Genomic DNA, 13,806 nt, shown 5'->3' with positions numbered 1-13,806 from the left:
CCCGTTTGTGTTAATTTTTGTATACAGTGTGAGGTAGGGGTCCAGCTTCATTCTTCTGTGTGTTAATATCCAGTTGTCTCAGCACCATTTTTTAAAAAGTTTCTTCTTTCTCTTCATAATGAATTGTCTTAAGCACTCCACAGAAAATCAGCTGACCATAAGGGTGAGGGTTTATTCCATACTTTGATTTCTTTTCTGCTGATCTGTATGTCTGTCTTTATGGCAGTGTCACACTGTCTTGGTCACTGACTGACCATGGCTTTGTAATAAGTTTTGAAATTGGAAACTGTGACTCCTTCAACTTTGGCCTTCTTTGTCAAGATTCTTTTGGCTATTTTGGATCCTTTGTTTTTCATATGAATTTCAGGACCTCCCTATTACTACAAAAAGTGTAGCTGGAATTTTAATACAGATTATGTTCATTCTGTAGACTGATACGGGGAACACTGCCATATTAACAGAATTAGGTCTGCCCATTTATGAAGATAGGACATCTCTCCATTTATGTAGGACATCTTTTATTTCTTTCAGCAATGTCTTATAATCTGTATGCTACAAGTATTAAGCTTTTGTTAAATATATTTCTAAGTATATTATTCTTTTGCGTGGAATTGTTTCCTTGGTGTTTTCAGACTGTGGATAGAAGTGTGATTGATTTTTGTATGCTGACCTTGTATCTTACCAACTGGACTGAACTTATTTATTAGTTCTAACAGTTGTTTAACACATTTCTTGTCTTTTTGGTCATAGCCATTCTAACAGGTGTGAGATGCACATTTCCCTGAAGATTGGTGGTGGTTGAGCTCCTTTTCACGTGCCCATTGGCCAGCTATAGATCTGCTTTGGGAACATGTGTATTTAGGTCCTCTGCCCATGGTTTAATTGATTGCTGGTTTTGCTAGCTGTTGATTTGTATGCGTTCTTTTTATATTTTGCTTATCATCCCCTTATCCGATATATGATTTACAAGTACTTTCTCCCATTCAGTAAAGCTGCCTTTTTCTTCTGTTGATGCTTTCTTTTGCCATACAGAAGCTTTTTAGTTTGATGTGATCCCACATGTTTATTTTTGCTTTTGTGGCTTTTGGTGTCAGACTGAAAAAAAATCACTGCCAAGACCTACGTCATGGAGCTTTTTTCTCTGTTTTCTCCCAGGAGTTTCATGATTTCAGACCTTAAATTCAGTTTCAATCCATTTTGACTTAATTTTTATGTATGCTGTAATATAGTAATCTAGTTTCATTCTTTGCATATGACTGCCCATTTTTCCCAGCCCCACTTATTGAAGAGACTTTCCCCATCGTGTGTTCTTGGCTTGTTTGTCACAAATAAATTGACTGTGTATGTGTGGGTTTATTTCTGGACTCTTTCATCTGTTTCATTGATATATGTGTCTGTCTTTATGCTAGTACTTTTCAAATTATTATAGCTTTATAATGTAATTTGAAACCAGGGGTATGATGCCTCCAGCCTTGTCCTTCTTTCTCAAGATTGCTTTGGCTGTTTGAGTTCTTTTATGGTTCCATACACATTTTAGGATTGTTTGTTCTATCTCTGTGGAAAGTAGCATTGGAATTTTGATAGGGATTGCACTGAATCTGTAGATTGATTTCCAGTCCATCCATGAGCATAGCATATCTTTCCATTTATTCATGTCTTCAGTTTCTTTTTCAGTGTTTTACAGTCTTCAACATACAGGTCTTTCACCTCCTTAGATAAGTTTATTCCTAGGTATTTTCTTCTTTTTGAGACAATAATAAAAGGGACTGTTTTCTCAATTTGTCTTTCTGATAATTCATTCTTAGTGTATAGAAATTCAGTAGATTTCTGTATGTTGATTATGTATGTTGCAACTTGACTAAATTCATTTATTAGTTCTAACAGTTTTTTTCAAGGAGTCTGTCACGGTTTTCTAATTATAATGCCATGTCATCTGCAAATGGTGACAGTTTTACTTCTTCCTTTCAGTTTGGATGTTTTTCATTTCTTTTTCTGGCCTAAATGCTCTGGCTAGGACTTCCAGTACCATGACAAATAAAAATGGCAAGAATGGACATCCTTGTCTTGTTCCCAATCTTAGAGGGAAAACTTTCAGCTTTTCATCTTTGAGTATGATGTTAGCTGTGGACTTGTCTTATATGACCTTAGGGTTTCTATGTATAACCTCATGTCATCTGTGAGTGTAGTTTTACTTCTATAAAAAGTTTTAAAAGAACTAAAAGTCATTTTTTGATAAGAGTATTTGTTTCAGTTATCTGAGAGAAGGAGAAAAAGAGAACAAGGAAGAAGAGTCGAACTTTTCTTTTCTCACCGGTCTTTGGATGGATTGACTCGGGCAGCGTTGGTTGACCAGCTCAATCAAGGCTCACCTCCCTGAGATTGTGAAGAACTGTCCATGTACAGACCTCATTTCTGACCACAGCAGTCAGGCAGAGATATATGCACATATATGCCTCACATATGTCCACATCACTCTCTCCACCATGGCAGCGTCTACTTCTAGTGACCTCACTGCCTTAGCTAAAAGTATGCGGCAAAGAGGAAGTCAGAGCAACTCTGTGTGATGTGCTCAAGGGTCATCCTGTTTTGCCAGAAAACCACTATTTCTGGTTAGATGTGTTTGTACTTTCAGAAGTTTACTTGAGGTATAATGTTCACAAATTCAAATTGGGTGTTTTATTTTCACAAGTTCAGAGAGTTAGGTTTTGGTACTCTCTCGGCTCCTTGGTCAGGTTCTGGGCACATCAGCCATCACTTTGGTCTTCCCCTATATTAACGCTTTCATATAGCAGAGAATAGCGTGGAAGTGTCATGGAACAAGTAGAATTAGTCCATGAAGGTGCTGGATGCACAATATAGGAAGAGCCTTTTCTCGTGGAACCATGACAGCTTTCAAAGCAGACATGTCTGCCACCTCCAGTATTTATCTTTTTTAGCCAGTCTTTGACCTTTTTGATTGACTATGAAGAATGCAACTTGAGTATGTGTTCTTATTTGTCAGTCTGTGAGATAACAATATAATGCTACAAAGAGTTTGAATCCAGATGCCTTAAGAGAATATTTTCACGTGGGGCCCCTGTTTAGATTCAACAGGCAGCCCCTGTTTAGATTCACTGCAGTCTGTGCATTTCTCAGCACAAAAGCAGTTCAGAGTTCAAGAATGTGGAGGGCTTTCCAGAAGTGCATGAAGTAGTCTGAGGTCAGTAATGTCCATGCTAATCCACTCATTGGACTTCTTTTCAAACTAGCCTTTTATGATCATGATTATAAATAGAAATGTAAATCAGCTTTTGCCCATTCTCTTTCTAGCTAGAGGGGGGAAAAAAAAGTATGACCTCAGCTTTCTTCTGTTTGTTACCTTATAAATGCAAGCTCCTTCTGTTGGACAACCAGAGGCACATATCAGCACTCACCTTTTGTTCATAGGCAAAGGTTAAGTGGGTCTTGAATCTGATCACGGACTTCAGATGCCTGCGTTGAATTTACTCTGAGAAGCAAGCTCCAGTTCCCTCAGTTACTCAGGGTCTGCTGGGGTGGTGGGGAGTCCAGCTGAGTGGCATCTCCTAAAAGTTGATGTTTGGACTTGATATAATAATCACCTTTTTATATCTGTATCAGTGGAGAGGGGATGGAACATAGGTAATCAAAGATCTTGGAAACTTGTTTTAAAATGTAGGATAAGGGAATTTCAGAGGGTTGCATCTTGAATCATTTTACATGAACTAATAAGGACCACTATTTGCATTTCTTGCATATCAGCACTCACAGATCAGAGCATGCAGTGGGAGTGTCCCCGTGATATGCAGAGGGGTCCCAATGCTGTAGCTTTGATGTTGTAGTTGTTCTTCTGCCAAAAGCTTTCCCAGGGCCCTCTGGAAGATGCCACGTTGCCTCTTTGCTTTGTTGTGTGCTTCAGAATGCTGCTAGTTTTTGAATCATACATTTTGTTTTTGCTTTTTTTTCTTTCTTACCCTCTATAGATGATCACAGTAGGGTGAAGTTAAGACCTTTACCAGGAAAAGACTCTAAGCACAGCGACTACATTAATGCAAACTATGTCGATGTAAGTCAGAAATGTTTTCCTAAACCTGTTTCTGATAAATGAAGCGTGCTGCTGAGACGGTTGAATGTGTTTTCGTACTGCACAGAGCTTTCATGACAAACACAGCCTATTCAGTATGGAAGGTGCTTGAATTATTAACCGGGCTGTGGTACTGCCTTCATCTCACTGTGCTGTGTCATCTTTGAAGGGTTACAACAAAGCGAAAGCCTACATCGCCACCCAGGGACCGTTAAAGTCCACGTTTGAAGATTTCTGGAGGATGATTTGGGAACAAAACACTGGAATCATTGTCATGATTACGAACCTTGTGGAAAAAGGAAGAGTAAGAACTTTTACTCATGTACCTTCACTCAAAAAATTACTTGTGGAGTGTCTGCTGTAGGGCAGAAACTTGATAAGGCCAGAAGATTAGAGAAATGAGAAGAGTCCACCATGCCAGGAAAGTGGGCACTTTCCAGAGGGGGTTAAACATGATGATCAAGGTGAACAGGGTATCTTTAGGTGTTAATCTGCCTTTCTCAAATAGATTAACAATACATTTATAAAAGTCTTTTTAAAAAAGATGAATAAGGTATTAATTAGGAGGATGCTGCAAAATGCATGGACATATTCTATAGTACAGATAACTTTTTAAAGAGCTAATGTTTGAGGTGAGATTTAAGCAATGAAAGAGAAGGCAGAAGAGTCACACAGATGTGAAAAGAGAAGGAAGGACATTCTAAGTACAGTGGGAAGAAAGACAAAAGTAGGGACGGTGGAAGAAACGCAGCATATAGTCGAGGAAATACTAGTAGTTCAAATCCAGGGGAGTAAAGACTGCTTAAACACCTCGACCGTCTCTAAGAGAATCTTTTTTAAAGACTGTGAGTCATAGTTTAACGTTATCGGATTTTGAACTTACATTAGATATGAATTAATTAATGGAATGAATAGAATAAGGTCCCAGGCTCTAGTCCCTTACTCAGAATCACTACTGCCTCCCTTCGTGGAGTCAAAATTGGTGACCAGTTTTTAACACAAAGGCTCTCACAGTTACAAGAGACTTTCCCTTTTTCCCTGCTTCCTGTATTTAGCCACATATGGTATGGCATATCGGATCTTAGTTCCCCAGTGAGGGATCCGACCTGCACCCCCTGCATTGCAAGTGCAGAGTGCTAACCACTGGACCACCAGGGAAGTCCCGCAAGGGACTTTTCTTTTACCTGTGAATGCAGGCCAACCTCCCAAATGATACTTAATCTTCCTTGGTAACCTACCCACATTTCGTATGGGTCAAATATACAGGACTTTTCCTAGACCCTCTTTAAAGTACATCGTGAGATGCAGAATGGTCACAAATACTAGGCCCAGTCCTCAAATGATCTAGCCCACACGTGTCCCAAGATTAACCTCTGCAGGGGTTGCAGCTGCCTGCGAGGACTGCAGCCCATTCATTCCTGACTTAGTCAGCCACATGGTGAGAGTACCTGTGTTTCAACAGTGCTATTTGAAACCGCAGTGGCATTGTGGTATTACCAACAGTGGCATTGTGGTATCGATTGTAGTTATAATTTACAACTGTTTTTATTTATCTTTTTTGCAGCGAAAATGTGATCAGTATTGGCCCACCGAGAACAGTGAGGAGTATGGAAACATTATTGTCACCCTGAAGAGCACAAAAGTACATGCCTGCTACACTGTTCGTCATTTCTCAGTCAGAAATACAAAAGTGAAAAAGGTATTGAAGGGGTTGGGTGGGCTGCCAGGGCGTCTCTTTTTAAACTAGTATGAAAATCACTGTGCGACCAAGGCCAACTCTCATAACCAACTTGGTTTTTTTTTTTTTTAAAGTATTTTTGAAACGTTTTTTCACAACTCTCTTGATTGACATCAATGTATGGTGTGAAAGATATTGGCAAAGCACATAATAGAATTTAACTGGCCTGACTGAGTTCTTTAATCTCTTCATGAAGGAGGCTTCATTTGGAGTGGGGGAGGGACAAAAGGTCCTCTGAGGTTTTGGTAACCAGCAAATATGGCAGCATCTGTTTGGTAATTTAGCTTTTTAAATCTAATTGTCTGACAGCTTTAAAGCAGTGTTTCCCAAAGTGTGTCCCAAGGACACATTTGCAAAACTCAAATTCTGTGATTCAGTGTGGAAAATGAATGCTACATGAGCCTGAATTCCCCCTTAAAAATTTACAAGGAAAACAAGTACCCGGAGTGCCAGAGTAAGGAAACCGATGTAACTCTGTCGTGTTTCCTAATGTGATTTAACACTAAAGAACTCTTGCCATCCTGAGAATCACCCTTGTGGAAATGCCACTTTTAAGTTTTCTCAGTTCCTCTTGTTGAAAATCCACTGTCCCATTGAGACTCATAGATCACTCTGGTAGTCCTAGGAGCTCAGGACAGATGCTCATTAGGACAGCGTGGAGTGTTACTTACTCTGCAGAGGCTGAGGTAGGCAGCTGTTGGTAGCAATGGTTCATTTCTTTTTCTAGGCTTGGACATCTTTGGGAATGCGATAAAACTGTCTGCCTCTTGCCCCAGAAGAATTCACATTTACTCAGGTTTTTGTATACCATTTCAGTGGCTCTGAAGCCCATTCATGGTCCAGGGTTAACAGTCCTTTCCATGTGTATTTTTCTTCCCAAGAATGGCAGAAGTATTATACATAAAGATCAGTAGCACTGTCTTTATCTATGTTCTCTACACCAGAGCTGTTAGTTGGTTCAAGCTAACCAATAACCAGTTTATAGTCATGAAGTATAATGTCCATTAGGCATGGAAACACCTCAGGTATTTAAATGTGGCCCACTTACTCTTCTTTTAGAAATGCCTTAAGTCAGAGGAGGATGTCAAATAGGAATGTCTGGTGTTTTGCACACTGACAGTAGGAACTGAAAATGGGGAAGAAAAAGGAAAAGGAGAGGTAACTGGGGAATTGATAATCAAGGACATCCAAGCCCTGTAGCACAGGGCCAAGCACCCTACAGTGTTCAATGTCGATGGATTCATGACCCTGAATCATCAAAAACATTTTTAAATTTTACAAGTATTGGTAATAATAATAATAATAAAGAACACATCACAGAAACTGATCTGTTTGAAGAAGATTGTCAACCAAAGTGGTTGAAATGTAAAAAGTTCAGCCACTTAAAGGAAAACAACTCTCAAAAATTCATTTTGAAAGGGACAGATAAATTGACTGTTGCCTTGGACTCTGGACGTTGAGAAGGATCTTCCCCACACTTCCTGGAGGTTGCAAGCATGTGCCTGCATCAGCCTGGACAGTGGAGAAGGAATGGGAGTCCTGGCACAGAGTCAGAGGAGCTGGGGCAGGAAGTCAGGAAATGGAAGTTGTTGTTTAGTTGCTAAGTTGTGTCAGACTCTGCGACCCCATGGACTGCAGCCCGCCAGGCTCCTCTATCCATGGGATTTCCCAGGCAAGAATACTGGAGCGGGTTGCCATTCCCTTCTCCAGGGGATCTTCCTGACCCAGAGATAGAACCTCGCGTCTCCTGGACTGGCAGGTGGATTCTTTACTGCTGAGCCATTAGGGAAGCACCTAGGAAATAGAAATCTTGTAGGCAAATTACTGAGCTCTTTGGATAGCAGATCCAGAAAAATGAAATATGAAACATTCATTCTTGGTGCAGAATGAAACCATATTCTCTTCTATGAGGTATCTGAGCCTTCTCATCCAGCTGGGTCATGTCCTCATTTGTGGCCTGAGAGGACCTCAGAGAGGATATCAGCAGTTAGGGCAAAATGAGAACAGAGGTTGGGATTCGTGCCATCCTTACATCATCTTCATCTAGAATGCCCACTGTTGGCTTAAAGACATGCTTTCTTGCCTTTCTCTTAGGGGCAGAAGGGAAATCCCAAGGGGCGGCAGAATGAACGTGTGGTGATCCAGTACCACTACACACAGTGGCCCGACATGGGGGTCCCGGAGTACGCCCTCCCAGTGCTGACCTTCGTGAGGAGGTCCTCGGCAGCCCGCACGCCGGAGATGGGGCCTGTGCTGGTGCACTGCAGGTGAGGACCGCCCGACTGGGGAGGCAGGGGCTGCGGGCCTGCCGCTGCTCTGACACCAAACTAGAGTCTTCCGCCCCAGACTGGGACCACTGAGACTTGTGAGGGTTACAGGAGGTCACTATAGTCCTCTAACAGTAAGAAAGCAGCTGCTGCTTGTGAGGGTAAAACAGAATGAACTCTTAGAGGATGAGTCTCCAGTTTTTATAACACCATCTCATTATTGATAAAATCCAGCGTTATTTTATAAGGCAATTGTTGGTAGCTCCTAATATATAAAAAACTTAAACACAAGTTTAGAACTTCCCACACTAGAAACTTTGAGGCTTTTTTTTTTTGGTTTTTAATTTTTATTGAAGTATAGTTGCTTTAGAGTGTGTGTTAGTTTTTGCTGTACAGCAAAGTGAATCAGCTATATGTATACATATATCCCCTGTTTTTTGGATTTCCTTTCCATTTAGGTCACCACAGAGCATTGAGGAGCTTTTGAGTTTTTGAATATGGCTTTTCTGTAGGGTTTCTCCAAAGAATAGTATTTATTTTCTGGGTGAAAGGCTTTGAGCTTATAGGTACTATAAGCTCAAATAAAAGACCTTTGTAAAGCACATAAAAAGCCTGTTTTACCTTCTAAAGTACCTTAAACAACCTTAGTAAATAGTAACATTAATGCTCAGTTGTGTCCAACTCTACGACCCCATACCCTCCAGGCTCCTCTGCCGGTGGGGTTTCTCAAGCAAGAATACTAGAGTGGGTTGCCATTTCCTTCTCCAGGGGAATCTCCCCGACCCTGGGATCGAACCATGTCTCTTGTGTCTCCTTCATTGGCAGGCAGATTCTTTACGCTGAGCCACCTGGAAATCAACCTCAGCTGATTGTTTAAAAATGCTTTTAGTGTATTTTTTTATTTATTGAAGGATAATTGCTTTGCAGAAATTTGTTTTCTGTCAAACCTCAACATGAGTCAGCCATAGGTATACATATATCCCCTCCCTTTTGAACCTGCCTCCCATCTGCTGCCCCATCCCGCCCCTCTAGGTTGATACAGAGCCCCTGTTTGAGTTTCCTGAGCCATCCTGGATTGCTTGGCTTGGGCGTTCAGACAGATGTTGCTGCCTCTGTGATGTGTGTTACATGGCTGCACAGCTTCCTTGGCACTTCTTTGGGGCGGCTCCCCTAATAAGCACCCACAGAGCAGCGGGAGTTGGAGCCTGTCTTCTGTTTAGAGTGCCACGGGAACTCTCCATCTTTGCTAATCCATTTACAATCACTAAAACAGAAGAGAGTGTCTACCAGAGAGCTCGTGTCTCAGCAGAGTTGTGTCAGACGGGGAACCTGCTAGGGGCATGGGAGCAGAGATTCTGCCCAAAAGAAGTTTGTTGTTCAGTACGGCAGAACTCAGGTCTCCCTATTTTTCTGAAATAACAGTTAGGATGTGGGATTAAAGAGGCCGGCTTTTCCAGGTGGGCTCTTCCTAGCCCACCTCTGGATTATGGAAGGAAAGTATCCTTTTCAACAGGAACTTTCCAGTACTGAGCCCACTGGGGAGTCTGGTGGGCAGAAAGTGGGTGTGTTGAAAGGACGATGGGCTCCCCCAGGATTGCTGGGGGAGCGGGAGAGCCAGGTGATGCCTCCGCGGGAGTGCTTCTGGTGTGGGCACGCGGCTGCCAGGAGGGATGCCTTGGGCTCCCTGGCATCATGGACTTAGATCCTTTTGCTTGAGCTACAAGGAGGGCCAAGAAAGCTCGTGTGTAGCTTATATATATTTTATTTAAGTATACATAGTCTCTATTTTCAGGCAAGGTATGAAGGTAGCCTTCCCTCCTCATCAAGACTCAAGAGGGAGGAAGGATCCTCTTGTCGTTTGTGGACGCTCTCCATTCATCGTAACCTGCGCCGGGTCCCCCGAACAGCAGGGTTATTTCTCAGGGCCTTAGAGAGGCGGAGGATGGTTTCCGCGGTCTGTGCCAGGGTCGAGCAGCAGGTGTGCTAGGTGAGGTCTGCCTTTCTTCCAGCGCTGGTGTGGGCCGGACAGGCACCTACATCGTCATTGACAGCATGCTGCAGCAGATAAAAGACAAAAGCACAGTCAACGTCCTGGGGTTCCTGAAGCATATCAGGACTCAGCGCAACTACCTCGTCCAGACTGAGGTGAGGAGAGACTGCGCGGCCCCGTGGGGTCTCCGTGCGCTGGAACGGAAGGGTGAAGGAGCGGCAGCAGACACGGCTGGGAGAGATCTACAGGGGTTTGGATTGGAAGGTGTCCTGACGAGGATATCTGGTTGTTCCCCACTTCTGTGTGGATGTGAAATGAAGCTGGGACACTGTACCCAGCGCTGTGTATTCGTTGCTCTGGGAGTTAAACATTGTCTGGCCTGAGGGGATGGTTCTAAAGCCCTCCGGTGAACACGCGTTTCCCCGTTGCATGTTCGGAGCGTGGTGTGGAGTACAGAACCGACATCAACGCAGTCCCTGCCCTCAGGCCGCTTCTGGCGGATTAGGAAGTGAGTACTGAGGGAATTCACGGAGAGCTCCCTGCCAGGCGAGGAGCTCCTTGAAGGCAGATTTCCTGCAGGAAACAGGTGGTGTCCCGTCACAGCTCACCTCGGTGACCGTCATGTCCTCTGCCTTGTAGGAGCAGTATATTTTCATCCACGATGCCTTGTTGGAAGCCATTCTTGGAAAGGAGACTGAAGTGTCTTCCAGTCAGCTGCACAGTTACGTTAATAGCATCCTCATACCAGGAGTAGGAGGCAAGACACGACTGGAAAAACAGTTCAAGGTACTGGTTTCAATACATTTCTTTGGGCAAAAAGCAAGGAGGTAAAGAAATGTCTCAAGTTTAGGGGTCATGTGTTTTTTGCATGAATGTTTAGACTAAGATGGATTACTTTGTGTACTCCTGAGATGTAGTACATGGGAAAATGAAGCTGCGACTTGTCTGTAGGTGTCTGAGGAGACAGTGCCGTGCTATATTTTCTTCTGTACAGTTTACAACTTTATTTGAACATAAACACATGCCCCTGGCCACAGTGACATAATATGTTGTTGTTCCAATCAAAAATTTTCTGACCTAATTTATCTTACCCTTATGAAGAACAGCTATTTGTTGACATTATCTTAAAAGCTGAGCTCTTTGAAAGACTATCCCAGTAGATGATTTAGAAACTAAAAAAGACTTACTAAACAAAACTAGAGAAAAGGTTAATTTTTCCTAAATGGGGTTTTTTTCTCTTCGATAGGGGCACAAGGTGTGAAGACAGTTAGGGTTATATGGAATTGAGTGAAATTAGGTGAAAAGAGAGACTATAAGAACTATTAAAGTAATTAAGGTCAGAGCAGTTTAGCTATCTCAAAAGTACTGAATGCCTCCTATTTAGCAGTCTCTCATTAGACTTTAAAAATCTGTCTTTTTTGCACATTGTTCTATTTCTTATTTTGTGTCAAGATAAAAAGAATGAGATGAATCACTGCAGTTTTCATTTTCACGGTAAAACTTTCCATAGACACTGAAACCTTCCTTTGAATCTCAGCTGAAGAAATGAGACTGTCAAGCAAATGATAACAAGTGATATGAAATGAAAAATAGATTAATTTCACCAGGTTCAGTCATAACAACTTTATATTTCCAGGTCTCCTTTTATAATGTCCTACCCACTCTAAAAATCATTCAGTTAATTAATAGTGAGGACATAGTGTCTTATTTTGAATGTTGAAAATGAATTCTTTAAAAATTAATATTTATTTTGTTAAAAAAATGATTTTTTATTAGGGCATAGCCAGTTAACAATGTGATAGTTTAAGGTGGACAGCAAAGTGACTCAGCCATATGTAGACATGTATCCATTCTCCCCCAAACTCCCCTCCCGTCCAGGCTGCCACATAGCACTGAGCAGAGTTCCCTGTGCTCTACAGTACCTCCTTGTTGGTTATCCATTTTAAATATAGCAGTGTTGAGTACCAGTATTTTTAAAATTCTGCCGTTTGTTCCTGAAACATTTGTTTATACCTTGTTTTAAAAAATTCATCAAAGGAGACTGGGTTGTTTGTTCTTTTACAGGTGTAGAACTTACCTAGAAAGAAAACACAAGAAACAGAAACTCAGGCTGCCTCCAGGGCCCTGGACAGTGTAGCTGTAAAGCAGGTAGAGCAGGAGACCGTTCCCAGACACTCTAGTAGAGAGTGTATGGGAAAATCCACAGTAATTCAATAAATCCAAAGAATTCATTCAGTAAATCCATATTATTCAATAAATACTGCTTACATAGAGCCTGCCGTCAAGAAACCTAAGGCCTAAAAGTAAGTAAAACAAGACGCAGTCCACTGAGACAGTTGTGAAAAGTGCCACCAGTGAGACACAAAGTGTTCTTAGGGTGCAGAAGCGTTCAAAAGCCATCAGTTATCTCATCATTGGCATTTTTGCCAGATCATCAAGCAGGTGCTATCAGTTATAGCTTTGTTTTTGTTCTGTTGTCTTTCCAAGCTTTATTGAGATAGAAATCTGAGTTTAGGGGACACAAGGTATGATTTGATGTTTATGTACATACAGAAAAATGTTTGCCACAGGAAGTTAACACATGCACAAATATAGTCCTTTGAATGAGGACGAAAATGTTGCCTTTCTTTCAGCTGGTCACACAGTGCAATGCAAAATATGTGGAATGCTTCAGTGCTCAGAAAGAGTGCAACAAAGAAAAGAACCGAAACTCTTCAGTCGTGCCATGTAAGATCTTAACATCAGTTCAACTTGACTGTGTTTTTCTTTTCTTGAGATTTTGTGTGTTAGGTAAAGAGGCAACCCCCACCACGGGGGAAAGTTATACTTAGGACAAATAGGACAGATGGGAGGGGCAGCTGTCCGCACCAGGAAGTTGCTGTGTCTATGGGACAGGAAATCTAGCTTCAAGTTCACCTCGAGATTGAAGAGTTAGGCTATTTCTACCATGTCTTAGCATAAAACCCTAAAAAGAAAGGTAAAGTCATTGTCACTGTGGCGTGAATGCTCTCTGAAAATAGAGAGTCCTGGTTTAATCTGTCCAACTGGAACTACAATTATTAAATTATCCTGTCAACTGAGACCAAGACACTTGATAGGTGGTGACCATCATGTAAGTAACTTGGGACTCAGCAGAGGATATTGTGTGTATGCTGTAGAAGCAGACATAGGGAATCGGTGGAGAGATTCTCTTGATTGAAAAAGGCCAAGATTTTCTAAGTGCTTCCTGAACAGAAAGATAAAGAGGTCAGGGCATGAGGAAGAGCAGAGTGCAGTATGTTGGTCTAATTGTAGGAACATCAGACCAGGGTCAACAGTGACCTCAACTCCTCTTTTGTCTCTAGCTTCTTCGTGACCTGCTGAGACAGTGTCTCCCACAGTTGTATGTTATTTCCATAATGCCTGCGTCCCTCTGGGCACATGCAGATAGACGTGTAAAGTGCCCTTTTACATTCAGTCTTAGCTGATAATGCTTTAGCTTGGTTAACAACATAGGTAAATCTTAAAAAGAAACAGGAGCCAAGGGACTCTATGGCTCATCAGGTAACTCTGAGAAGGTACTGTTGATGGTGTGTGGGTAACCAAGGCAAATGTGTTTGGTTTTTTTTGTCATAGCTGAACGTGCTCGAGTGGGTCTTGCACCGTTGCCTGGAATGAAAGGAACGGACTACATTAATGCTTCTTATATCATGGTGAGAGTCAACAGTTAGTTATAAGTGAAGCCGATTAC

At 41.9% G+C, this 13,806-nt stretch overlaps 1 protein-coding gene across 4 annotated transcripts in view; it reads left to right on the top strand.

The window, feature by feature from the left end:
• The window catches only part of PTPRG (protein tyrosine phosphatase receptor type G), a 774,504-nt gene that overhangs the window by 736,313 nt on the left and 24,385 nt on the right, over positions 1-13,806 (top strand). For all 4 annotated transcript variants that reach the window (XM_024982945.2, XM_024982946.2, XM_024982944.2 and 1 more), the window contains 8 exon segments: positions 3,981-4,063; positions 4,251-4,385; positions 5,646-5,780; positions 7,914-8,086; positions 10,096-10,231; positions 10,716-10,862; positions 12,710-12,803; positions 13,692-13,768. In XM_024982945.2, coding sequence (XP_024838713.1) covers positions 3,981-4,063; positions 4,251-4,385; positions 5,646-5,780; positions 7,914-8,086; positions 10,096-10,231; positions 10,716-10,862; positions 12,710-12,803; positions 13,692-13,768 — 980 coding nt within the window.

Source organism: Bos taurus, chromosome 22, assembly GCF_002263795.3.
Source record: "Bos taurus isolate L1 Dominette 01449 registration number 42190680 breed Hereford chromosome 22, ARS-UCD2.0, whole genome shotgun sequence".
In the NCBI taxonomy this organism is placed as follows: domain Eukaryota; kingdom Metazoa; phylum Chordata; class Mammalia; order Artiodactyla; family Bovidae; genus Bos; species Bos taurus.
Note: the sequence above shows the minus strand (reverse complement) of the source record. Positions and strands in the feature narration are given on the sequence as shown.